This window comes from Aotus nancymaae, unplaced genomic scaffold (genome assembly GCF_030222135.1).
Source record: "Aotus nancymaae isolate 86718 unplaced genomic scaffold, 86718_ANA_hifiasm-v0.15.2.pri h1tg000008l, whole genome shotgun sequence".
Taxonomy (NCBI): Eukaryota; Metazoa; Chordata; class Mammalia; order Primates; family Aotidae; genus Aotus; species Aotus nancymaae.
In genome coordinates, this window is record NW_026988419.1 from 36673233 (window position 1) to 36700493 (window position 27261).

The 27261-nt window shown below is 33.5% G+C and overlaps 1 protein-coding gene across 2 annotated transcripts in view; it reads left to right on the forward strand.

Annotated features, from left to right (window-relative positions):
* PGAP1 (post-GPI attachment to proteins inositol deacylase 1) overlaps positions 1-27261 on the forward strand; it is a 91354-nt gene that overhangs the window by 27105 nt on the left and 36988 nt on the right. Inside the window, exons 8-19 of one of the 2 annotated variants that reach the window (XM_021667782.2) lie at positions 1288-1393; positions 2140-2195; positions 3381-3464; positions 7636-7682; positions 8038-8089; positions 13664-13741; positions 18283-18358; positions 20357-20430; positions 20536-20587; positions 21167-21233; positions 21645-21753; positions 23217-23255. In XM_021667782.2, the coding sequence (XP_021523457.1) occupies positions 1288-1393; positions 2140-2195; positions 3381-3464; positions 7636-7682; positions 8038-8089; positions 13664-13741; positions 18283-18358; positions 20357-20430; positions 20536-20587; positions 21167-21233; positions 21645-21753; positions 23217-23255 (840 nt within the window). The remainder of the gene's footprint in view (positions 1-1287; positions 1394-2139; positions 2196-3380; positions 3465-7635; positions 7683-8037; positions 8090-13663; positions 13742-18282; positions 18359-20356; positions 20431-20535; positions 20588-21166; positions 21234-21644; positions 21754-23216; positions 23256-27261) is intronic. The other variant, XM_064373215.1, reaches the window with a different exon arrangement.

Here is a 27261-nt window from a genome sequence, read left to right on the forward strand (position 1 = left end):
ATCCAGTCTTAATGAAATTAAGTTTTGATAGTTTTGATAATTAAACATTTAATTGATTGCAAACAGATGTGGCCACTTAAGAAAATCACACAGATTTAGTATGCGATTGAGTTCTTCGAAGTAGAGAGTTTACATGAATTAATATAAAAGTTCCACTGGCCTCCACTCTGCTGACACCATATCTAGAGAACCGTGTTCTATTTCATGCATGATATTTTGAGAGGGATGTCAGCAAACTTGAGTTTATCCAGAGGAGGCAATCAGGATGGTGAAGGGACTAAAAGAGTTCTGTGATAAACAGTTGATATGTTTGAAGTTGTTTTATCTGCAGAAGAAATGTTTTATTTGAATGGCGGACATAGCAAGCTTCTAATTTTTGAAGGACTGTCTCCCAATCTGAGATAGCAATGCAATAAGGAATCAGATATTTGCTCTAAAAAGGGTAAAGCATTCTCCTGATAAGAGTTGTTAAAATTGGAACTCACTGCCTTACAAAGTAGCAAATTAAAAATGCTCAAGGAAATGCTGGATGACTTTCAAAGGGATTGGAAAGGTTTAGTATACCTGAATTCTTATTACTTCTTGGCCATTCTCATTCTGTTGTTGAGAAAAGTCACTTACCTGTCAGGACCTCAATTATTAAACTCGAGAGTTGAATAATGGTTGATACCAAATGGATTTTACACCCCAGTACACTTTTTTTAAGGGATGTGCTTGTATAAAGTTGCCAACTTTTTATTGTGCCAGGATATTTAGAAAACAAGTAGAAGGATAGAATAAAAGAGAGTAATTTCTATGGTAGGAAAGTCGGCAATATTATCTGTACTGACCAGTGGCTTCTTTGTTGTGGTATTGGCAGTAGTCTGAATTTGGAAACTGGTGTGTTAGAATCACTAGACCAAAGAATCTCTAAATTTCTCTTCTGGTTCTATACATTTTTATAATGTTTTATTCTTAACTGTAACTTGAGACGCACTATTGCATAATAATGAAAGCATGGACTCTAGAGCCAGAATGCCTGGGTATGAGTCCCAGCCCAGACTTAAAAAGCTGTGTGATCTTGGGCAAATTCCTTAATTTATCTGTGCTTTAGTTTCTTCACATTTAAAATGCAGATAATATCATTATCTTTTAAAGTTTTTGTGGTTGAGTTCATGTACAGTGCTCAGAGCAGTGCCTGGCTCAGAGTAATAAATGTTGGCTGTTGTCATTATTACTGAAGCAATGTTTCATTGAACTATTACAATAGATACAAAATGATTCAGAATGTGTCAATGTTCTTTCTAGATAACTCAAAATTCCAAGAAGAAATTGGCAGTTTTGACTCACCACTTTATAAGACACCCATCAAAACATTTTGAGGAAAATCCAGCTATAATTTCTGACTTAACAGGTTGGTGACAATAACATATTTTAATTTTAAAAGGAGTATTATTAATTTTGGGTAAATTTGTTTGTAGGAGACAAAATCTTCGAAACTGTGATACTTCAAGTTTTAGGGTCCTATTGTATATGTATAATTAATTTCCCTATGATGATGCTGGTGCAATTCTTGGTTAGGAAGGGAAAAAGAGAAGCAACATGTAAGAGGTTGCTTATTAAAATTTTGTCCTGAAAATAACATGACAAATAGAAAAAATTCAATTAAATGACTGTTCTCCTAACAATCACATAAAATAAGTGCCATATTATTCTTGCCTCCTTTCAGTTTCTCAATTATCAGTTATTATTCATTCTTCTTTTGAATGCCAACATATCTTTTGCTGATAAATTTTGTTTTTAAATATAAAGCAAAATAACTTCCTTTGTCTATTAAAATATAAAGCAAATTATACCTGTTATATTTAATTATATGTCTTGTTTGGAAAGTGAAATATTTATTTCCTTTATTTTCTTATTTTGATAATTCCTTAGAGTTAAAGAACACCAAACAGATTTATACTTTATTTGATGTGAATGCTAGTTGGTGATGAGCGTATAGAAAATATATTACTAGATTTTCTGTTTTAATATAGCCAGTGTTCAGGAAACCACTTCTTTATTGTGACTGAGAAGTATTTCATCAGGATTCAAAGAAGAGAGAAACTATATAGTATAAAAACAAAACAAGGCAAATAAATTAATTTCCTTTACCTTAAGGGACATCTATGTGGGTTCCAGTAAAAGTGTCCAAATGGACCTATGTAGCTTACAATGTAAGTATTCCACCAATGGATGGTTTTTTTCGTTTTTTTTCCAGAAATAATTTAGTACTTATCTTTAAAAGTTAAAGACTCTTTTAAAAAAGATAACTGCATGCTATTTTTCCATGATTTAATAATAATTCCTTAAAAAGAATCTAGTCAGTAATCAGTTTTATCATAAATTTATTTTTGCTATTTTCTTTGATTTTCAGTTTGTTTACATCAGGATCCAAACAAGGCCTACACATTGTTATTGATTAATGTCTCTTATTCCTTTTTAATCTGGAAGACTTTCTCTTACCATCACCCTCTCCCTTTTTTTCTTGAAACTTATTTGTTGAAAAAAAAAACAAAAACAAGTCATTTGTCCTCTAGAGTTTCACATTCTTGATTTTACTGATTGCATTCCTATAGTCATTCAACATGTTCCTTTGCCAGTTGTGGTCCTGTGATTTAGTAGTTGGATCTAGCTGCTTTTTCCTATTCAGATTTTTGTTTTGTTTTTGTTTTTGCTAGGCTCTATTTTTGTGATGTTAGCCACTGTTGATGAGGAATGCCTGGAGTTATTTATTGATTTAGGAGGATGCAAAAATGATGATGTTTAATTTTATTATTTATTAACTAGAATAGTACTCTAGTTAACCCTATATACTTAGAGAAAAACTTCTGCTCATCTACTAATCAAAAGTAGAATAAATCATATGAGAAAAGAATGGTAATTGCGTGGATCTTTGGATATTACCTTATATTTACTCATTGTCAGAATGGTGAGTTGACTCACATGCATCCTCTTATCAGTGACCATTAGAGGGTCTCAAAACCATAATCTGGTGCTAGAAATGCTTATAGCTATTGGATTGGCATTTCTAGGCCTTTTCAGTGGCCAGAGCTAAGAACTGCATAAAAGCTTAACTAAAAAGCAAAACAAAAACAAAAAAACACACACACAATAAAACAACAATAAAAAAAAGTTCATTCACACTGATACTTCCAGGACAAACTGAGGACTACAGAGTTTATACCTAATCTTTCTCATGCCCTTCTGTATCTTCCTCCTTCTGCTCCTAGAGTATTGGTTCTCAACAACACCAAGGTGATAGAATTAGAATAATTACTCATTTGCTATATCTGGTTTTTGGAATGATGAAATTAATCTCTCATTATAGCTATATTGAGTGTTTTCCTTCTTTTTTTTAGGAATCTGAGAAGATATATTTTACATTTCCTCTTGAAAATCATAGAAAAATCTACACTCATGTCTATTGTCAGAGCACTATGCTGGTAAGATAATTGGTACATTCTATGTAGATTTAAGAGGTTAAACTATTGTTCATTTTTCAAATTCTACTGATAGACCTAGTTAAATCTAAGTAGTTGAAAAATAATTTCTCTGGAACAGTGTTTTAATTTAAAAGTATTAATCAGAAATTTTCTATCACAGATACTATGCTATTAAATTGTAACTTTGGTTCTACTTTAGATCTTCCACACTGTCTTTCTGCCTTAGTTTTACTCTGTTCATGATGAAGAAATGGAATTCAAAACCCCTTTAATTCTAAGTTTCTATTAGTACTTTAAAGAATAGATGTAAGTAAGCTAAACTATTCTATTCATAAAGTGAATTCTGTTTTTCCATTGGCTTCCATACTAAACTTTGAAGTACTTTTTATACCAAATATTCTCTAAGATAATAGAGTAACTTTTACAATGTTATCTAGATTTACTGTATCAGAATAATGATTTTGATTTTTGTGTTTCTTCTTTTTTTTTTTTTTTTCACTTTCAGCTCAGGCTTTAGATTCATTGTGTTTCTTTTTAATGAGTATTATGTTAGGCACTGTTAAAAAATGTGATATTGTTTAAAAAAGCTGTAGCGTGCATTTATTATGATATTAGGAATGGAAGCCGGGTGCGGTGGCTCACACCTATAATCCTATCACTTTGGAAGACTGAGGTGGGTGTGTTGTTTGAGCTCAGGAGTTTGAAACCAGCCTGGGCAAGGTGATGAAACCCCATCTCTGCAAAAAATACAAAATACTTAGCTGGGCGTGGTGGCACACACCTGTAGTTCCTGCTACTTGTGAGGCCAAGGGAGGAAAAGCGCTTGAACCCAGAGGTTGAGACTGCAGTGAGTTGAGATTATACCACTTGCGCTGTAGCCTGGGTGACAAAGTGAGACCCTGTCTCAAGAAAAAAAAAAAGAAGAAAGTAATGCTTAAATAATACTTCAATAATTTATCTACATTTCTAACTTTCAGGATTTTTTCTTAATTTGGGTTCTTTTTCCTCTATTCTGATTTTTTTTTTTTTTTGGCATGTCTCAAGATTCGTCACTTTATATTTCCTTGTGTTCCTTCTTCTCCCTTTTGTTAAGTTATTTGTATTTATTTAGACCCAAAATCTAGTGCTTTTCTGGAGATGCTGACATCTGATTATATAGTAAAATCTTTTTAAAAAGATGATAGGTGCGTGGGCTGGGTGCTAATGAATACTACATTTTAGTGGAATTGCCAGACTTTTGCATCTCTCAGCCTAAAATCTAGATGGGTTCTTTACCCTGGCAGATTCTGGCCCTGAGAGTAATGGCTTAAAATATCCTTTCTCACTTAATACTGAATTTCAAATCAGAATGTCACTGTTATATTGAGAGAAATGCCTGCCAAAGTGCAAATTATTCATTTGGCTGATGGGAGGATCTTTTTTTCTGTATTTAATGTTCACTGATATTAATTAGCATAAAGTCATGTGGGGAATTTTAAAAATCTTTTTAATTTTTATTTTAGAAGTTTTCAAGCATATATAAAGGCAGAAAGAAAATATTAGAATGAATTTTTTTATAATCTTCACACAGCTTTAACAGTTATCAATACTCTGTCATACATCATTTATTCCTTCCCACTCTTCTTGACTGAAGAATTTTAAAAGTAAATTCTAGGCATTTTATTAGTTCTTCCATAAAGTATGTTTTTCTATAAGGATTTTACATATTACCATAATGCCATTATTTCATCCAACCAAATTAATACTAATTCCTTACTATCATCTGATATTCACTTCATGTTCAGTTTTCCTTGGTTCATTTAAATTTCAAGTTTATTTGAATCAGAATCTAATGTATACATTGCCTCTGGTTCATAGATCTTAAGTCTCTTTTATAATAAATAGCCCCCACCCTTTTCCCCCATTCTGGGTTTAACTGATTGTATTCTCATAGTGTCTTTTAGTATGTATTTCTATCCCCTATATTTTCTATAAACTGATCGTTAGATCTAGAATCTTGATTAGATTCAGATTAATTTTTTATAGTAAGAATGTTTTATAAGTAGAGCTATTTCTTGATATCAGGAAGTACACAATGGCTGGTTTTACTACTTCTAGAGACAAAAATACTGGTGGGCTCTGTGGTGCCAGCATGATCCATCTATTATAAGGTACCCAGTCAATCTTTCACTTAATGATTTTAGCAGCCATTATAGGCATTGTTTTTTACTGTAGACAGAATTTTTTGAGACTACAGATTTTTGATTAGCAGCATTTTCTTTCCTATATACTTTAGGAGTTAGTCAATAATCCCTGAGTAACTTCTAAGGTTTTTGTAACTAGTTAGCCTTTTGACACCTAGGTTATATCAACATGATGTCTTAGGGTGGGCTTGAGTAATACATTATCTATTCAATCCATTGATGAATGAATCAGAATTTCCTGTACACTGAAGTAGTGTGGAATATCAGCAATTTTTATAATGAAGGCTATGTTTGAGGATAGGCCCCCCTTAGTAGCTGTAAAAACCCTTTAAAAAATGGGTTGGATCTTTAGAGGCTGCTAGATTTTCTGTGTCCAGGCTGTGGAGATCTGTTCTGTTGCCTTGCTTCTTTAATGTCATATTATTGTTCTGGGAATTACAGGGAACTGATACAGGACTCATAAAAGTATTTTGCCTGCAGAGAAACACCACATTTTTTTGTTTGTTTCCTATCAGCTTTCTTTTATATAATCCTAAAAAATGTCTTAGCATTTTATTTAAGCTGGATGAGAGCAGAGACTATGTCTGCCTGATTCATCATTTTCCTGAGGGCTTAGCATATAATTCCTTGGCCCTAGAATGGATTTTATAAATATCAGTTGAATAAAAGGATTGATTTCTTGATTGTCCTATCTAGAATTCAAAGGAGGACAAATTTATTTAGCTATCTGACCAGTGCTTCTCATCCTCTTATGTGTTGGTAGGATTTCAGTAGTTAGGTAATTATATCTCAGAACATTGCTCTTACTTCCTTAAAAGTTGCAGTGAAGATCTCAGGTCACACTGCTTTTTAAAGCTCAATACAGAATGTGTTAAAATGTCATAATATCTCTGCAACGTTTCCATCCTGTGCTGATGAATCTAACCAGCTTTATAGTCTGGAGCCCTTGGAATTATGCTTTAGTCCAAACACATTCTTGGTTGTGTAGAAGATATTTGCTGGTCACTTTGGGATGGTATTGGGCGGATCACAAGGTCAGGAAATTGAGACCATCCTGGCCAACATGGTGAAATCCTATCTCTACTAAAAATACAAAAATTAGCTGGGTATGGTGGCACCACTGCACTCCAGCCTGGTGACAGAGAGACTTCATCTCAAAAAAAAAAAAAAAGATGTTATTTGCTGGTAACCAAATGGGAACTCAAATGATAAAGTGAAATGCAGTGTATAAGTTAGTTTCAATTGGTTGGCTATGGATTTTTGTTTGCTTAAAAGTCTACCTCCAGCTTTTCTTTCTTTGTTTAAAAGATGTAGATTACTTTCTATCTAATTAAAATATGGATATTACTGACCTCTTTGAAAGTTTTGGTTCAATAATTAGAAATGCTTAAGTGATATGCTGTAGAGAGATGGCAGGGCATGGTAGCTCACACCTGTAATCCCAGCACTTTGGGAGGCAGAGGCAGGCGAGTCACTTGAGGTCAGGAGTTTGAGACCAGCCTGGCCAACATGGTGAAACCTCATTTCTACTAAAAATACAAAAATTAGCCGCACATGGTGGTGGGTGCCTGTAATCTCAGGAGGCCGAGGCAGGAGAATCACTTGAACCCAGGAGGAGGAGGTTGCAGTGAGCCAAGGTCGCACCACTGTATGACACCTGGGAGACAGAGCAAGACTCCATCTCAAAAAGAAAAAAAAAAAAAAAGAGAGAGAGAGACAGATAGCTGTCAGGGCAGTCTTTCTCATACTCTTGCTCCTGGATAACCACTTACCTATCAATGTTGACATTAGACTTCTTTACTCATCCTTGATTTGTTTGACTTTGAGAACATTTTGGATATGTTTCTCAATAATAAGCTATTATTTATGTTTCACTTGCTCCCAGTCACCCTATCATATAAGTATAAAGTATTGAAGATGGATGCTTGTTTTATATAATTGTTTTCTACAATACTTAGTGTGTTTTGTTTTGTACTGTTAATCAACAGGATACAAATAGTTGGATTTTTGGTTGCATAAACAGCACTTCTATGTGGTAAGTCTTTTGAACCCACTGTTCATTTATCTGAACATAAACAATACTTGGAAATTACACTTTAAGAATAGCTTCATACATTGTTACTATCATTTTGATGCTATATGAAATTATAGTATTGTTTTTAAAATGAATAGTAAAGGAAGTGAATATACTAGTAATTTTTGCAAACATTGAAATTAGGAAAAACATTTTTGTTTCTAAGGGAACTATGTGGACACAGTATATTGGATTGGACTCACTAGACATCTCTACTAGGTGTAGAAATGATTTCTTTTTCCTTTGAATCTTATTTATAATTAATAATACTTCCATATATTTGTCCTTTAATTATATTTTCATATTTATTTCAAAGCCGGCAAGGGGTTGATTTATCATGGAAAGCTGAACTGCTGCCAACAATTAAGGTAAATTATGGCTTCAGAATTTTAATATTCAGGTGAAAAAATACTTGAGTCTATATACATTTTAAAATATTCTTTTTCACTAGCTTATCTTGATATTAAATAAGCTTGAGATTTGCTAACCTACATTTAAAAAATATTTTTCCTAGAAATACATTTGATAGGGCATAATGTGCAATTAGTGTTATTTATATATATTTTTTACTTTCAGAGATAAAAGCTATAAGTTAACAGTCCTCTAAATCTCTGTATGTTATAGCTTCATACCAAAAGAACTGGATGGATTTCTAACATTCAATTTGAGGATATATTTGAATGGCCTGCCTTAAAATATGAGCTGAGTAGTATACTTAGAATTCATTCTGGGAGGAAGGGCCTGCAGTAGGGATGTGGACATCTCAAAAAGATATGATACATGGTCAAACACTTGAATAACTAGTTTATCTAGTACTCCCCAGGGTGATAAGTCACGTCAGGGATTTATTTAATACTTGTTTATGATTTGATTAAGCAACTCTGGTGGATCAGCAAGTTCTTTTATAAAGGGCTTATTTGTGTAGTCTCAAAATCTATTGTTGAAAAAGCAAAATAATTATAAAATTTGATGAAAATATCTGTTCTGATTTCCAAATTGTATTTATTATAACTGTAATGTTATATCAGGATTGATAGTTTTCAGTCTTCAAGTAAATCTGTACTTTAAAAATAAAACACAGTTTCATAATGAATCCTAAACTCATTCATTGACTTGAAAGTGAAATCATCTGGTGGTTCCAGTCATTTCACAGTTAACTCCAATTAAGTTACTTATTTTTGCTCATGAATATTTATAATTATTTGTATATATAGTCAACTCTATACTATACAGAGAGTTAGTAACTTATACTAACAGAGAGGAATGGTGACAAAAGAAATAATTGCAAGTCATATTTCCCTTTGGAATGGTTGCAGTTCTTTTTGTTACCTTGCTAAATCTTATTTGTACATATTCATTCATGCGACCTTGAGTTTATCAAACAAATATGATAGGAAAGTAAATTGACTCATGAACATTTTGAAGGTCTCTCACTGGTACTATCCTGACCAGGATCAAAACAAACAAAAGTATTAGGATATACTTACTGATCAGTTATTTATAAGGTGTAATTAAATATTTCTTCGACTTATTTTTTTATTTCAATAGCTTGAGGGGTATAAATGATTTTTTATTACATGGATGAATTTTATAGATTAATTTGGATATTATATCCAGCCTATAATATAAGGATTAAGAAGAAATAAATTATTAAAGATTCAATAAAATGTATTTTGCTCCTATGCTTTAAAAGGTATTAAATCATAAAATTTTTATATTATTCTTTTAAATCTCCAAAGATTAATCAGTTTCTCCATCAGACACTAGGTCCTCCCTATGTTGTTTGTTCTGCATGTAGGAAATAGCTGGCTGAACAGCAGGAGAACAAGTTATTTCAGCTGCCTACTTTTCATGGCAAATGCTGAAAGAGAGAAGTTAGAAAACAGGAATTATAGCATTCTGCAATGTTACGTGCTCTCAGCTTAAGAGGATAGATTTTTTTTATTGTAATGAAAATCATAATTGTATGTAATGTGTATGAGCCATTTATAAATAGCACACAAAATTATTTTGCTGTGAAATTGAAGGAATGACTAAAGCAAAGAAATTTTGTAGAGTTTATTCATATTAATACCATCTCAAAAAAAATTATGTCAGATGAGAATTATATCACTGTTAGACATTTCTGTGGACTGAACTTTTAATAAATAGATGGGGCCCTCCATCAAAGCATGTATAAATTCAACACTTGGCCATTGTTGAGAAAAAATACTTAAAAACTTTTAGAGTGGATAGTGGCACAGATTACCCAAGTTCTTTCTAATTAATTTGTGTTTCATATTAGCTACCATTTTGGTAGCTAATTTGGGTCTTAGCTCCCTGTAACTGTGGCTTGTATGGCTCTTTTAAGGCTTTTTAATTTACATTAGAACATATGAGTCTGTCACAGGGACTTTGCTAAGTTGGGGCAAAGCCCAGGAGTTTATGTTTAATAAGCATGCCACAGGAATCTGGTCAGGTTGTTAGAAGGTTACTCATTGATGGGACTTTAGCTTGAGCATCTCTGTCCTCCTTGCCTACACTGGTGCTTCTGAAGAAGATTGGGGAAAGCTAAGAGTCTTTAGAAATGTTTTAATGCAAACATATTATTGGAACATATAACTACTCCCACCCCACACATACTTCCAGAACAAAACTTGATTAAAAACTTTATTTGGGTGATTCATCACATAAACAGAACTTAAGACAAAAGCCACATTATTATCTCAATAGATGCAGAAAAGGCTTTTGATAAAACTCAACACCCAATCATGTTAAAAACTCTCACTAGACTAGGTATTGAAGAAACATACCTCAAAGTAATAAAAGCCATCTAATGACAAACCCACAGCCAACATCATACTGAATGGGCAAAAGCTGGAAGCAATCCCCTTGAAAACTAGCACAAGACAACGATGTCCTCTCTCACCAATCCTATTCAACATCGTACTGGAAGACCTGGACAGGGCATTCAGGCAAAAGAAAGGAGTAAAGGGCATCCAAATAGGAAGAGAGGAAGTAAAATTATCTTTGTTTGCAGATAACATGATCCTATATCTAGAAAACTCCACTGTCTCAGCCCAAAAGCTCCTTAAGCTGATAAGCTACTAAAGCAAAGTCTCAGGATATAAAATCAATGTGTAAAAATCACTAACATTCCTATTGACACCAACAACAGTCAAGCCAAGAGCCAAAGCAGGAACGCAGTCCTATCCACAATTGCCAAAAAAAGAATAAAAGACCTAGGAATACAGCTAATCAGAGAGGTGAAAGATCTCTACAAGGAGAATGACAAAACACTGCCCAAATAAATCAGAGATGACATTAACAAATGGATAAACATTCCATGCTCATGGATAGGAAGAATGAATATCATCAAAATGACCATACTGTTGAAAGCAAATTTATAGATTCAATGCTATTCCTATTAAACTACTATGGGCATTTTTCACAGAACTAGAAAAAAAAACTATTTTAAATTTCATATGGAACCAAACAAGAGCCCAGTATAGCCAAGCCAATCCTAAATAAAAAGAACAAAACTGGAGGCATCATACTACTTGACTTCAAACTATACTACAGGGCTGCAGTAAACAAAACAGCATGGTACTGGTACAAAAACAGACACATAGACCAATGGAACAGGATAGAGAACCCAGAAATAAGGCCACACACCTACAACTATCTGATCTTCAACAAATCTGACAAAAACAAGCAATGGGGAAAGGTTTGCCGATTCAATAAATGGTGCTGGGATAACTGCCTAGCCTTATGCAGAACGTTGAAACTGGACTCCTCCTTTTTTTTTTTTTTTTTGTGAGACGGAGTTTCGCTGTTGTTACCCAGGCTGGAGTGCAATGGCGTGATCTAGGCTCACCGCAACCTCCGCCTCCTGGGTTCAAGCAATTCTCCTGCCTCAGCCTCCCAAGTAGCTGGGACTACAGGCACGCACCACCATGCCCAACTAATTTTTGTATTTTTAGTAGAGACGGGGTTTCACCTTGTTGACCAGGATGGTCTCGATCTCTTGACCTCGTGATCCACCCGCCTCGGCCTCCCAAAGTGCTGGGATTATAGGCGTGAGCCACCATGCCCGGCCGAAACTGGACCCCTTCTTTATACTATATACAAAAATTAACTCAAGATGGATTTAAAACTTAAAAGTAAAACCCCAAACTATAAAAACCCTGTAAGACAACCTAGGCAGTACCATTCTGGACATAGGAATGGGCAAAGATTTCATGATGAAGATAACAAAAGCAATTGCAACAAAAGCAAAAATTGACAAATGGGGTCTAATTAAACTAAAGAGCTTCTGCACAGCAGTGGAAACTGTCAACAGAGTGAACAGACAACCTACAGAATAGGAGAAAATTTTTGTAAACTCTGCATCTGACAAGTGTCTAATATCCAGCATCTATAAGGAACTTAAACAAATTTACAAGATAAAAACAACCCATTATAAAGTGGGCAAAAGACATGAACCGACACTTTTCAAAAGACATACATGCAGCCAACAATTATATGGGAAAAAAGCTCAACATTACTAACCATTAGGGAAACGCAAATCAAAACCACGGTGAAATACCATCTCACACCAGTCAGAACGGCTGTTATTAAAAAGTCAGAAAATAGCAGATGCTGGCAAGGTTGCAGAGAAAAAGGAATGCTTACTTGCTCTTGGCAGGAGTGTAAATTAGTTCAACCATTGTGGAAGACAGTGTGACGTTTCCTTAAAGACCTAAAAATAGAAATACCATTTGACCTAGCAATCCCATTACTGGATGTGTACCCAAAGGAATATAAACTATTCTGTTACAAAGACACATGTATGTGTGTGTCCATTGCAGCACTGTTCACGATAGCAAAGACATGGAATCAACCTAAATTCCCATCAGTAGTAGACTGGATAAAGAATGTGTGTTACATATACACCATGAAATACTATGCAGCCATACAAATGAATGAGATCATGTTCTTTGCAGGAACATGGATGGAGCTGGAAGCCATTATCCTTAGCAAACGAATGCAGGAACAGAAAACCAAATACTGCATCTTCTCACTTATAAGTGGGAGCTGAATGATGAGAACACATGGACATGTAGGGGAAACAACACACACTGGGGCCCATTGGAAGGTAGAGAGTGGGGGGAGGAAGAGGATCAGGAAAAATACCTAATGGATAATTAGGCTTAATACCTGGGTGATGAAATAATCTGTACAACAAACCCCCATGACACAAGTTTCCTATGTTACAAACTTGCATATGTACCCCTGAACTTAAAAGTTAAAACCAGTGTTTGATGCCTTGGCTTTCCATTAAAGAGGCAGTCTTCTACCAATTCATTCCTCAAAATATGGACTATAGGATCTGGTCTCAGTTTTGAGAAGTGAATAGTTACTCATTTGGTGAGGTACATTATTTAGACATACTTGTCTTTATCATTTGCTAAATAAATTCCAGGGGATGATATGCAGATATGCCATTAGCCAGCGACTCTTTACTATTTGGGCTAGATCAAAATTGTTTGATATTAAATTGTAACTCTTTCATTATATTTAGCATCCATTCATTCATCAGCTATTGAATGTTTTTTGTTATATACTAACAAAATAAATGTGGAAACAATACTGTGACACTGTATGTAACAACCAAATTATAAAAAGATACCAAATTTGGAAATACTTATAAAAATAATTAAATTTAACATTTAATGTCATTTGTTTTATGTGAAGAGATCCAGGGAATATTTTGGCAGTCCCTATTTAACATAATTATTAGGAATTTGATTTTCAACAGGATTATTGACCTGGAAATGTAAACATGGGCATTTCATGAAGTACCTAACATAAATTGGAAGTCTGCTTTTTAAAATAATTAAGAAATAAGTGTAATTATCTTTCTTTAAACATGTATTAATCTCTATGAAATAAAAATAGTTTATCTTTTTTTTTTTTTTTAGTCTCTGACATTAAGACTTCAAGACTATCCATCTTTGTCTCAACTTGTCGTTTATGTACCATCTGTTCATGGAAGTAAGGTAACGTGGATTAAGATTATTATCAGAATGTTTTGGGGACACATGCTAAATTTTACAGTTCTTTTTGATGAGTTTTTCTGCACAGAGTTTATCTAAAACAGTAGCCAGTTTGATGATCGACCTAAGACTGTTAAATTATTAGGATCATCTACTCCAACTTGAACTAAGCAGAATAAACCCAAGTTTTTTTGTGCCAAGTGAGAACTGGTTCCAGTTTATCAATCAGTCTTTCAAAACCTATGAATTATTAGGCACATAATAATAATTCATAGGTCCAAAACCTATGAATTATTAGGTACCCTTTAAGTACAAGGCTATGTACCAGGAATTATAGGAGGCACACAAATGAAGACATGACTCTGTTTTTTTTTTTTTTTTTTTTTTTTTTTTGTGCGTATGATGGAGTCTCACTCTTTCACCCAGGCTGGAATGCAATGGCACAATCTTGGCTCACTGCAACCTTGCCTCCTAAGTTCAAGTGATTCTCCTGTCTCAGCCTCCTAAGTAGCTGAGACTACAGGCCCATGCTACCATGCCCCAGCTAATGTTTGTATTTTTAGTAGAGATGGAGTTTTGCCATGCTGGCCAGACTGGTCTTGAACTTTTGACCTCAGGTGATCCCCCAACCTCAGCCTCCCAAGTGCTGGGATTATAGGTGTGAGCTACTGCACCTGGCCGACATGACCCTGTTCTTAAATAGCTACATACTGTTGGGAAGGGGGAGAGAAGTGTAACTGGAGCAGAGGGAAGAGTGAAAAAAGAATTACCCAAATGCACATAACACAAATCAGAATATAGCAAGTACATGAAAAGAATGACGTTATAATAAAACGATATTTAAAATGGCTTTAAAGTGGGCATGGTAGCAGGTACCCATAGTCTCAGCTACTTGGGAAGTTGAAGCAGGAGAATTGCTTGAAACCAAGAATTCAAAGCTGTAGTATGCTATGATTATGCCTGTGAATAGCCACTGTACTGCAGCCTGGTCAACATAGTGAGACCTCACCTTTAAAATGAAATGAAACAAAACAAAATGGCCTTAACAGATAGTTAGGATAAGAAAAATGAATATTGTAGACCCATGCTGTCAATACAGGAAGCACTAGCACATGTGGTTATTTCAATTTAAATTAATATAAAATAATTCTGCTCCCTAGTTGTCCTAATCACATTCCAGTTGCTTAATAGTAACATCATTACTAGGAGTTATAATGGACGGCACTGTTTAGACAAAGCAACAGAGCAAAGCGCGAAGTATATTTGAAAAGCAGGGAATAAGTAAATAAGAATTTTGAAAGGATGGCCACCATAGGTAGAATAGTAGTGGAGGAAAAGTCTGGACAATTAGTTCATGGCCATATTATGAAAGTCTTGATTGGAGGATTCAGGACTTCACAGAATTCAGAAGTCAGTAGGAAGCCCTAAGATTTTTCACTATAGTAGTAATAGTATCAGAAATCATTTATTTGGGAAGATTTAATCTCCTTATGGTGTATAATAGATCAGAAACAGAGTAGGCATCTCATAAGAGACTTGTACAGACTAAGCATCCTTAATCCAAAAATCCAAACTCTAAAACTTTTTGACAGGTGAGGATACTCACCTCTGTAATAACGAGGATGTGCCATCTAAAGACTTTTTGAATGCTGACCTGACACCACAATTGGAAAATTCATCCCCTGACCTCATGTGGTGAGGTGTAGTCCAAACAGTCAAAATTTTGTTTCATGTGCAAAGTTATTAAAAATATAAAAATTACCTTGAGACTATGTGTATATTTATGAAACATAAGTGAATTTCATGTTTAGACTTGGATTCCATCCCCAAGATATCTCATTATATTCCAAAATCTGAAAAAAATCAAACACTTCTAGTTCCATGCATTTTGGATAAGGTATCCTCAGCCTGTACTAGGGAAGTGGGAATAGAAAGAAAAGAATGGTGGTTTTGATAGAATTAGTGGGTAAGAAAGAAAATGGAGGTAAAGGGCCCTTTGGACTCCCCTTTTCCTATTTCACCCAGCAAACTCACTCTTCAGGATCCAACCCATGTCCCTTTTCCCTTTTCCACAGTGCCCCAGTAACCTTTTACTTATTCTCATGATACTTTGTTTATAACTTCTTTGAAAAATTTATTATATTGAATTATAATTTATTTATGTCTCAGTTGCCATGACCATATTGTGGTGAACTCTTTAAGAGTAATGAACAGATAGGTTTTATTCTACTTTGCATCCTTACCCTTCTGTGACTACTGCATAAATGCTCAAGAAAATGTTTCTCTCTATTTATTTATTTATTTATTTATTTTGAGATGGAGTCTCGCTCTGTCACCAGGCTGGAGTATAGTGGCGCAATCTCAGCTCACTGCAACCTCCCCCTCTCAGATTCAAGTGATTCTCTTACCTCAGCCTCCCAAGTAGCTGGGACTACAGGCACGCACCACCACGCCCAGCTAATTTTTTTTAGAGACAGAGTTTCACCATGTTTGCCAGGATGGTCTTGGTCTCTTGACCTTGTGATCCACCCACCTCAGTCTCCCAAAGTGCTGAGATTACAGGTGTAAGCCACTGGCACTTGGCCGAAAAAATGTTTCTCGAATGAGAAGGTTGATAAGATTTGTAGCCAAAATAGAGAAATTTAGGAAAAATAAAGAAAGGAAAAGGAGGATGTAGTTGGGAGTCATCTCAATGACTAAATCTCACAAGTACTTTATAATGCATTCATTGTTCTGTTTTGCTTAGCTCAAGTGAGAGGTAATTCAGCATCTTCAATACTAAAAGCTCTCTTTAAGGGTATTTCTGGCAGGTAAGCTGGTTTTGAATGAATCTAACATTTTTCTCAAACTTGGAAAGGCCCTCTCTGGTTATTCCAAGAAATTAATGAGCCTTTCTGCAAATAGACAGTCTTAGCAGCCTAATAAATACGTAATGCATCTTAATGCTCTTTGGAAAGTAACACTGCTGACTCTACTGTTGTACAATCCTGTCTCACTAGAATTATAACTTAAGTCTCTCATAATTTTTGCATGTCTATGTATAGCTCATCATCAGAGTGTAACATATATTCAAATAGTGTAAAACATTTTTGAGTCAACTAGTATCTTAATATATTTTTAGAAATGCAAATATGGAATTATCTGTACTTTTTTGTAACAGAAAATGAAATAATTAAACCCATTAGAAATTTACTTATTTTGGGTTTTTCAGACAGGCCTTTGAATTTTCTCTTTCTTGGGTAGGGTTTTTGTCATTATCCAAAACTAAAGGCACAGACAAATTTTTTAAGCAGTAATAAAAATTCTGTTATTTTAAACTTGTTCAAAGTGATTAAATTGCTTTTAAAAATTGCTTCCCTGTCTGAGATAGACATATCTAAAAGTACTTCGTAAAAATGTAATGAATATTCCTGCTCAATAAATGATTTCTCTAATCTTTTAGCAGCTGTTTTCTAAAATGAAAATATCTGTTCTTTGCCTTGTAAGTAAGGAGGGAGAAATAAAAGCAAAAGTTTTCTCTTTTATTCCCCCAAGTATATGCTATGATCTAATAGCAATTTCCCTTGTCTGTTTTTCACTTTCGAAAACAATCAAAAATCTCCCCAAGAGGCAAACAAAGTAATAGTACTTCAGAAAATCCAAGGTATAGTCATTGGAAAAGCCTAGGATAGACCCCACTAGCTTTCCACTTTTGTAGATAGCAAACTACTTGCTAGCTACAGTTACGCATCAGATTAATTTTTCTTTAGCTTCTATTAGATCTAAATAATATGATTGTATTGTAGAGACTATTTTAATGAAATTCTTCCTTTGCTAGAAACAATTATTGCCGATAAGTGAGAGCAGAGTTTCTTATGCAACTAATTGAAATGTTACCTAAAAAGAAATTTCACTACAAAAAATTATAATAATGCACATGTCACATTGTAGTTTTACATTTTTGGAAAGCATTTCTTTTTCTGGCTTCATACATAGTAAACCTTCTTTCTACTTACTGTAATAACTATTTAACCTAAAATAATGTTCCACCAATAACATTGGCCATCTCTCGATGAATGGCAGTGTTTCTCCAAAAGCCTTTTATAGTCTAATTAGACTATATTTAATAAATACAGGATTTTTAAAAAAGATATATAACAAAACCACATTTTCCTTTTGACTATGAAAGCGTTAAGAGATATAGTATCTAAATTCTTAATTAATCTTAAGTTAACCTAGGCTCTTAATACTTTGATACATCCTTTAATGTCCCTCTTCTGCAAACACCTAAAGCTAACTATAAAAAAACTGCTATGAATCTGTCGTTCTAGGAATGGCCCTCTAATAATTTATTTAGTTAAGCTTGTTTATCAAGTTTTCTCAGCATAGTATCTGTCCTTGAGAAATTCTTGCCACCTAAGTATAGGCAGAATTACAGTGTGATAGATGATACTTTCTCCAAAGCTGAGGTTTGTAGACTTATTTTCCACTCAAACATCAAGTAAAGATATTTTACTATAAATTTAGCTTTGCTTTTTCTAATAAATCCGTGTTTTATATTTCAGTTTGTTGTAGATTGTGAATTCTTTAAAAGAGAAGCAAGATCCATACAGCTTCCTGTAACTCATCTTTTTTCCTTTGGTAAGTACTTTGTTTTTAGAGAGCATAATAATTACTTTTAGTTTTAACAGAGTTGCAGTAAAGCAGAGCTTTGTAACATAAAATATTGAATATTTCAAGTATACTTCTTAGAATAACTATATGATGTGGTTCAGTGGTTTGATTCTTATTTAATACTGGGCTAGCAATCATCTTCTGAGAAGTGAACTTACATAATCACATACATTTTCAGGTAATCATCTGCGTGTATATGTGTGTCTGTTCTTATGTGAAATTTATCCTATTGGCCCTTTTAGTACAATTTTAATACAGAATATAAATTGCTGTGTGTTTAGGAAGGTTTCAAGATTTCTGCAAACACTCTTTTAAACTTTATTTTGAAATAATTTTAGATTTACAGAAAAGTTACAAAAGAGTTCCTGTATATCCTTCACTCACATTTCCCTAAGGTTGACCTTTTATATAAACACAGTACCGTTTTTTCAACTAAGAAAGCATTGGTGCAATACTATTAATTAAACTACAGGTTTTATTTGGTTTTCACCAGTTTTTCCGCAAATGTTCTGCTTCTCCAGGTTCCCACATTGAATTTAGTTGTCATGACTCCTAAGTCTCCCATAATCTGTGACAGTTCCTCAGTCTTTCTTGTCTTTCACAACTTTGAAACCTTTGAAGAATACTGTTTAATTATTTTGTAGCTTGGAGTTGTCTGATATTTTCATTTTTGTGGAGGGAGTAGGGAACAGGGTCTCACAATGTCACTCACGCTGGAGTACAGTGGCATGATCTCAGCTCACTGCAACCTCTGTCTCCTGGGCTCAAGTGATCCTTCCACCTCAGCCTCCTGATTAGCTGGGACTATAGGCATGTGACACCATGCTCAGCTAATTTTTTTGTATTTTTTGTAGAGACAGAGATTCACCATGTTACCCAGGCTGGTCTCAGACTCCTGTATTCAAGAAATCTGCCTGCCTTAGCCTCCCAAAATGCCGGGATTACAAGCGTGAGCCAACACGCCCAGCCTAATACTTTCTTATGATTAGATTGAGGTTATGTGTTTTTGCCAACATACCACAGAAGCAATGAGATTTTCCTACTATATCATATTGAGTATACATGATACTGATATTTCTAATTACTGGTTGTGTTAATTTTCCTTTCTTGGTTAAGGTGGTGCCTGCTAGGTTTCTCTGCTATAATGTTAATTACTTTTTCCTTTTGTAGTTAATAAATAGCTGGGGTGAGATAATTTGAGAGTATGTAAATATCCTGTTTTTCTTTAGAATAACCCACTATTTTTAGCATCCATTGGTTCATCTAGTATTTAGCAAATACCACTCTGGTATTCTACATTTAGTGGAATTCTTCCTGAGATAAAGGAGACCTTTGTCCTTACTATTTATTTATTCATTCATTCAATTTTTATTTATGTCACTCTAGACTCAAGGTTATGTATTTTATTCATTGGGTTATAACCCAGTTCCATCATTATATATATTTTTGCTTAAGTTGTTCTAGCTTTGAATATTGGGAACTCTTTTAGGCTGGTTCCTGTGCTCTTTTGGTATGCCCATCCTTTAAATATGTATTTTTTACATTCCATTTATGAAAAGAAACTGTGTTACTTTGGAAAAACTTTAAAATTTTTATTTCTCCCCATACCCTTTTTTTTGGTACACAAATACTAAGAACAATACAGAAATGACAATTGTGAATCACTCATATCATTTAAGTTAACAAGCTTGTAAAATAAAAGATCTACCAAGAAAGTACACCTTTCTGAAATTGGAATTATATACTTGACTTTTTTAAAGCAGATTGATGTGCTTGGAAGTCATAAAAGTTGTTTTATCTAGAGTTGATTGCAGGGGGATTAGATTTTTGGGAGTTCACTCCATACAGAAGTGAAAACCTGTAAACAAATTTTTAATTATTGGCATTGTTTTAATGTTAAGTTATCAGTATGTTTTTGAAAAATTCTTTGATATTCTACGTAATGCAGTACTTTGAATTCAACAGGATTGTCTTCAAGGAAAGTGGTGATAAATACAAGTGGCCTATACTACAATATAGAGCTTCTGAACTTTGGACAGGTAATTAATCCTGACTACAACAAGAGGAATTTTATTTTACTTTAATGTTTACTTTAACATACAAGTAAACTTTTATTTTTTGTTTTTGTGGTCAAACTCTATTAGATATACCAAGCTTTTAAAATCAACGTGGTAAGCAAGTGCTCAGCAGTTAAAGGTAAATATATTTTCTAAAAAATACGTAGAAAATTGATTGTTATTGCCCTTCTGAAAAAAAAAGAAAGAAAAAAAGAGGTAAAAATATATATATAGAGAGAGAGAAAATAATACTGTCATTTGAAGACTCATTAGGTGTTAACTTGAATTTTCTGTAATACTTATTCTTCCATATGTTTTTATGTTAAGTAAAAGTAAATATATAATAGAAAAGTTGTTTATATTTCCAGGGGATTTGACATAGACCCTTTCTTAACAGTAAAGCATTTTTATCTGTTTCACTTTAAATATCCACATTTTTAAAATGCCATCCATCTTTATGTCTTAAAGTAGTAATTCAGATTTAGTTATTTAATATTTTCCACTTTCTTAGTACTTTCCATCTGCCCTAATATCTATTATAAATCTAATTAAAGCATTATTATTTAGGAATTCTCCATAATTTTTTATCACTTAATATAACCTGTATTGATTTTTTAAATGAAATGGACAATTGTATAATTAGTTAGGTATTATAGTAGCTTATGTAACATTTAGGGTAACATATTGTTAATGATACATTTTTTTAATGTTTTAACAGAAGAAATAACCAGTATCTATAAACTTCATATTCCTTGGTCTTATGAAGATTCACTAACCATTGCACAGTAAGTATTTGAAAGAATTTACTTTAAACTTTGGTGTTTTTGAATAATAGATATTCTGGTTAGTTTATTTCTTTAAATCATGAATTATTAAAATGCCTCAGTAAAATGTGTTTATCCTATATGTAGTGTTGTTCCTATAATTTAATATATAATATTCTTGTTAAATGCTAGAGAACTTAAACTTGACTTACTTGTCAGCTGAACCCCCTTCCACCTTCTCCCAACTCCTGTGTCCTAGAGGGAGCATTCAAACAATTGTGCTATCATTGAAAAAGTGCCCATCCACAATTACGGGTCTAGTACCTAGCTTCCTCTACGTTATTTGATTGTATTGTGCTGAGGATTAACTTAGCCGTGGCTCTTTACCAGCATTTTGTATTTGAGAATTGATTATTTAAGTTATCTCTTCAGGGTTCCATCTTCCACAGAAATTTCTGTGAAACTCCATAGTGCTCAACCAGAAAATGACAACCATGTGGCATTATTAAAAATGTATACATCATCAGACTGCAAGTATGAGGTAAGTTGTATGTTTGCTTAATTTTTAAGATTTAGTTATAGAATAAGCTAGAAACATTCTTTTTATATTAGCTTCAGATATATGGTGGTATAGAAGCCAATAAATATAAAAAATAGGCATTTAAAATATTTTAAATATTCTTCCTTTTTCCTGTTAACACCACCTTAGCATTCCATAGCTGGACCATTTGAAAATGTATCCATCTTAATAAGTAATAGAAGATAAAGCCAAAAAATAAGACTGTAGATTAATCTTCTAAATTTGGAAGCCCCAAGTCCAAAATCTTTATAAATTGAAGAACATCATGAAGTCAGCTGACATGGGCTTACTGCAGTAATTGACATAATACTTATTGGTGTACAGCTCTACTGGTTGTTAGCTTAAGGATCTTCTTTCCTTTTCACTAATTATTTTAAGCTCTGCTAGTCATTAACATGTGTGATTTCATACCTATTGTGTTTATTTTATAATTAAAGTACATCTCTTTGTGTTAAGGGAAATAGAATTGAGAGTAACATTTTATTTACTTATGGATTCATGAATGAAGAGCCCCTAGATTCCCGATTTAAGTGGTTAAAGTACTTATTTCAGTGGTTATGACATCATAGGCTTCTGTGAAATATAAAACCAGCTAAAAGCTCAGCTCTTAAAACCAAGCTTAAATGTTTGGATTCTTTGTTAGAGCTAACTTCTCAAGGGTAAACTAGGATTGATACTGTCAAATTAATAGAATCTGTTCCTCCAGCCAAGTTTCAGTTGAACTTATATTATGAATTAATTTAGATTTCATGGAATTTATTAATGCTTTGATATCTCGCATTCTGTTTCTAACAGTTAAGGGTTTTTCAGGGCCATAGTAGTTTTTAATTTGCATGTTCATATTTATAATATTAAAGGAATATAAAAAATTGTGATAAAAATTTGGTTCCAACTAATGCATGCTCTCAAAATGTCCATGTTTTTCCAAATACTGCATATTTTCGAGAAGTCCATATATTGACAAAATTTAATCATTTTAAGTTTCCCTAAGAAATATTTATCTTCTTTCTAATATCAAATAGGCTTCCTAATTATTAAAAAAAAGTATATTTATGGTAGAGATAGTTAAGGGTGAATTTCTTTTTAAAATATTACTTTGGCTTAAATTCCTTTAGCTGGCATGATCTGGTAATAAGATAGTCTACTTAATTAAATATTTTAGGTAGTAAAGGGGCATAATGGCATTCACTCAACTGTCAAAGAATTAGATATGTGGGAATGTATATTAAACAGTAAAACTACACTTAATACAGTTTACATGGTGGCTCAGAAGATTCCTTAAGATCTTGAATGCCTTTAAGTTTACCACTATGGAAAATGAATTATTATGCTTAGAGATGTGCAGAAGTGCTCAATTTAATAAAATGTAAACTAAAGGAGTTTAGGTGAAACTAACCTTTTTTTAAATAATTGTTTTAAACTAGGTGACAGTTAAGACTTCCTTTTCACAAATACTTGGACAGGTAAGAGAGATTCCTAGCTGGTTGATTATTTACTGTTTTATGAATAAGTAACTGTAAGGAAAGGGTTGTAGACTTTTTCCATAAGGGACTGGATAATCAATAATTTTTTAGCAGACCACATACACTGTCTTTTGCTACTGCCACTGCTGTAGCTGCTTCTGTATTATTCCTTTTTTCTTTTTCATTTTTCTTCCATATTAATAAAATCCAAAAATTTTTCTTGGCCCACAGACCATAGTTGTCCATCCCTGCTTTAAGGTGATGCTTTCATGTTGTTGGATACATCCAAAAAATGAAAGCTGATACTTGATTCTCAAACAAATTAATATTTTTGCCTAAATGAATTCTATATTAAGCCTTTATGGCAGGGCATGATGACTCATGTCTGTAATCCCAGCACTTTGGGAGGCCAAGGCAGGAGGATCGCTTAAGGTCAGCAGTTCAAGACAAGCCTGACCAACATGGTGAAACCCTGTCTCTACTAAAAATACAAAAATTATCCAGGCGTGGTGGTGCATGCCTGTAGTCCTAGCTACTCAAGAGGCTGAGACATGAGAGTTGCTTGAACCTGGGAGGTGGAGGTTACAGTTAGCTGAGATTGCACCACTGCACTCTAGCCTGGGCAACAGAGGGAGACTCCATGTCAAAAAAAAAAAAGAAAAGAAAAGAAAAAAGATTTCATGTTGCTCATACCACGCTATAAATTCATAGTACAATAAAATCCATAGGCTCTGTTGTATAAATGAATGTTTTCAAATAACTTTTTATATTGTGCATGCTCAGTTTGTAAAAGGAAAAATAAATTCTATTAGAGATAAATGTGTTGAATTCATTAATGTTACAAAAAAATAGTGCATAAAGCAATAGAACTATAGATATTACTTAGCATTGCTGTAATTTGCAGAATTGTGCAACCTGGACATAGATAAGTAACAGTTGATTAATTAGGGAAATTATATAGTTTTAAAATTCAGTCAAATTTGTATTATAGCTTTTATTACTTTTACTTTATTTTTTGGTCTTTTGTATTTTGCAATCCAGGCATAGTAGAATTTTGTTTTAACTCTAAGTCATTTAATACTGTAATAATAAAACTCACAAGGCAAAATTAAATTAGAAACATTTGTTATATGCATTATCTCATGTAATCCTCTGAACAATTTGGTGAGAACTAGATTACAATCATTATTACATTATAAGGATGTACATTATAACATTCTAAGTTAATATATAAAAATCCTGTGCTAAATTAGGAAGGGAAGGCTAAAATCTTAGTACAAGTTGGGAAATAGCATCATGGATAATTACAATAAATATTCTAAAATGTTAAGTGACCAATTATTAAATCTCTCTAATTTATACCTTTGTATATTTAGTATGGCCAAAGGGCATGTTACTGTACATAGTGGTTTGGGGTAGGAATATAGCATACTCTTTTATCCATATAATTCCTATGTTTCATAATTCAGTTTAGTAACAAGAAAAGTCAAGTTAGCTTGATATGCTAGAGTTGAGTGTAAGTGTCCACCAAAAGAGGACAGACCTCATATTCTTGTTTTGATGTGGAAATCCTTCAAAAGGCTGAGGATGTACAGGTGTTACAGTATCAGAGGTGGATTCTTTCTAAAATGTCAATTATAAATTTGTGTTATTGAAGCTTAAGCTTAGTTTTGTAATAAAAAAATTTAAAGAAAAAAGAATTTGTATTAATTGAATTAAATTCTCAAATTATTGAAAAGACACAAGATGTTCTTCCTTCATGCTGGTTTAAAAATGTAGCTTGTAGGTAGTTGGAGAGTGAATGAAAGTTGTATATCCTACGTGTTTTAAAAAATAGTACATTTTTTTTTTTTTGAGACAGAGTCTCATTCTGTCACCAGGTGCCAGCTGGAGTGCAGTAGCGCAATCTCAGCTCACTGCAACCTCCGCCTCCTGGGTTCAAACAATTCTCCTGCCTCAGCCTCCCAAGTAGCTGGGACTACAGGCACGGGCAACCATGCCCAGCTAATTTTTGTATTTTTTAGTAGAGATGGGGTTTCACCATGTTGGCCAGGATGGTCTCGATCTCTTGACCTCATGATCCACCTACCTTGGCCTCCCAAAATGCTGGGATTACAGGCGTGAGCCACTGTGCCCGGCCAAAAGAGTACATATTTTAAATGTTGCTTACTCAGTCACAGAAGATTGAAGAAGAGGAATAAAGAGAAACTACTTGAGAGAACCTTCAGCCTTCAATAGATAACTTTTCATAAAGTTATTTTTTTTCTGAAAGAGGAAAATATATTCACATATTCTATAGTCTGCTCTTACGAAAAAGAGGGCAAATCATAAACTGAAAGTTACTTTCGCTGGAGAATTCCATAAACTCAGGTAAATCATTTCTGTGCAGGAATCAAGTCCGGTGTTGCCAGATCTTCAGCTTTTAAGAGAAACTAGAAATGTGAATTTTTAGATGAAGTCTTTTAATTTTTCAATGTTGGCATGTAATTCAAAATTTAAAGAAATACTGTACCAAATACTAAGTATGGCTACAGTTTGACTATGAGACAGGGAGGCCAATTTATGATTGTAGGTTTAGTAGTATCTTATATATCCAGCTGTATCTATATCCCAGTATAACATTTGATACTCATAACAATGATCCTCTATCATGAAAAGAAATTTTATATTCAGAATACTCTGTGTAGGACCTCTTACAAGATTCTAAATGCAGTGAAGGGCATTAAAGGTAACAACAGCTAATGTTTTCCAGTCAGTTTCCATGTACCAGTTACTATTCCAAATGCTTTATGCAAGTGTGAATATATTTAAGCCTTACATCCCTGTGAGGTAAATGCTGTTTGTCTCATTTAGATGAGGGTATATAGAGAGGGAGGGGAAAGTAACGGAGGGGGAACATAACTTGCCTAAGGATACAGAGCTAGTGAGAGGCAAAGCAGGAATCTAAATCCAGGAGTCTTACTCCTGAGCCTGCTATGATGCTTAACTTTCTTTCTATACTCTCAAAAGTGCATGTTTTTACTAACATGTATATTTACAGTATATTATAGTATATTTATTAGCATGTCATATATGATTTGCTATTAGGTAGCAAAATGGCCTTTTTCCCTTTTACTCAGCTTTCCCAACTTTCCATGCAAAGCTGTAAACTATACTTCACAAGTATGGGCTGTACATTATCTAATTTTTTCTCTTCTCTTTTTACCTGGGAATCCATGGAGGAACTTTAGGGAGACCCTGAACTTTCTGAAATTTTTTGCAACTTTTATGTAAGCTTGTACTTCCATAGCTTTCCTCAGGTTGCCAGAGAAGTTTATACATGTTCTAAAAAAAATTCTGTGGAATGGAGAACATGCTTTAAAGTAAATTTCTTTTTAATAATGTAACATTAAAAGAACTTAATGCTTTGTTTTTATTGCACGTGTTTTATAGAGAGCTGATACAATGACTTGAGGCACTATAACATAATGATTATGAACTTAGGCACTGATTTTAAAACCTAGTTCCGTAAAATTTTCAAACACAATGAAGGACATAAAAAGTTAATAAAGCAGTTAATATTTTCTGATAACTTGTCATATATGAGTTAATATTCTGAATGCCTTACACAAATAAACATGTCTACTCCTCATAACTATCTATAAAGTACATGCTATTATTGTTACTATTTACTGATAAAGACATAGGGAGAGCTAAGTAACTTGCCTCTTATATTTTTAATTGTACAAGTTAGTTGGGCTCTCATGCCTGAATTTCTTTGTCTATAAAATAGGGATAAGAGCTATCTCAAAGGATATTGGGAGAAGGACATGGGATAATGCAAATAAGGTATATACTGTCATGACTGCAACGTATTAAATAATCAATGTGTCCTGAAAAGCAGTTTTGTAGCATATGCTACTCAATCATATGTTCTATTATGCCTTTGATGAAAAATTCAGATACATTTTTAGTTTGCTATGTATTTTCAACATTTATTTTACTTAGAATTTTTGATACTTTTACT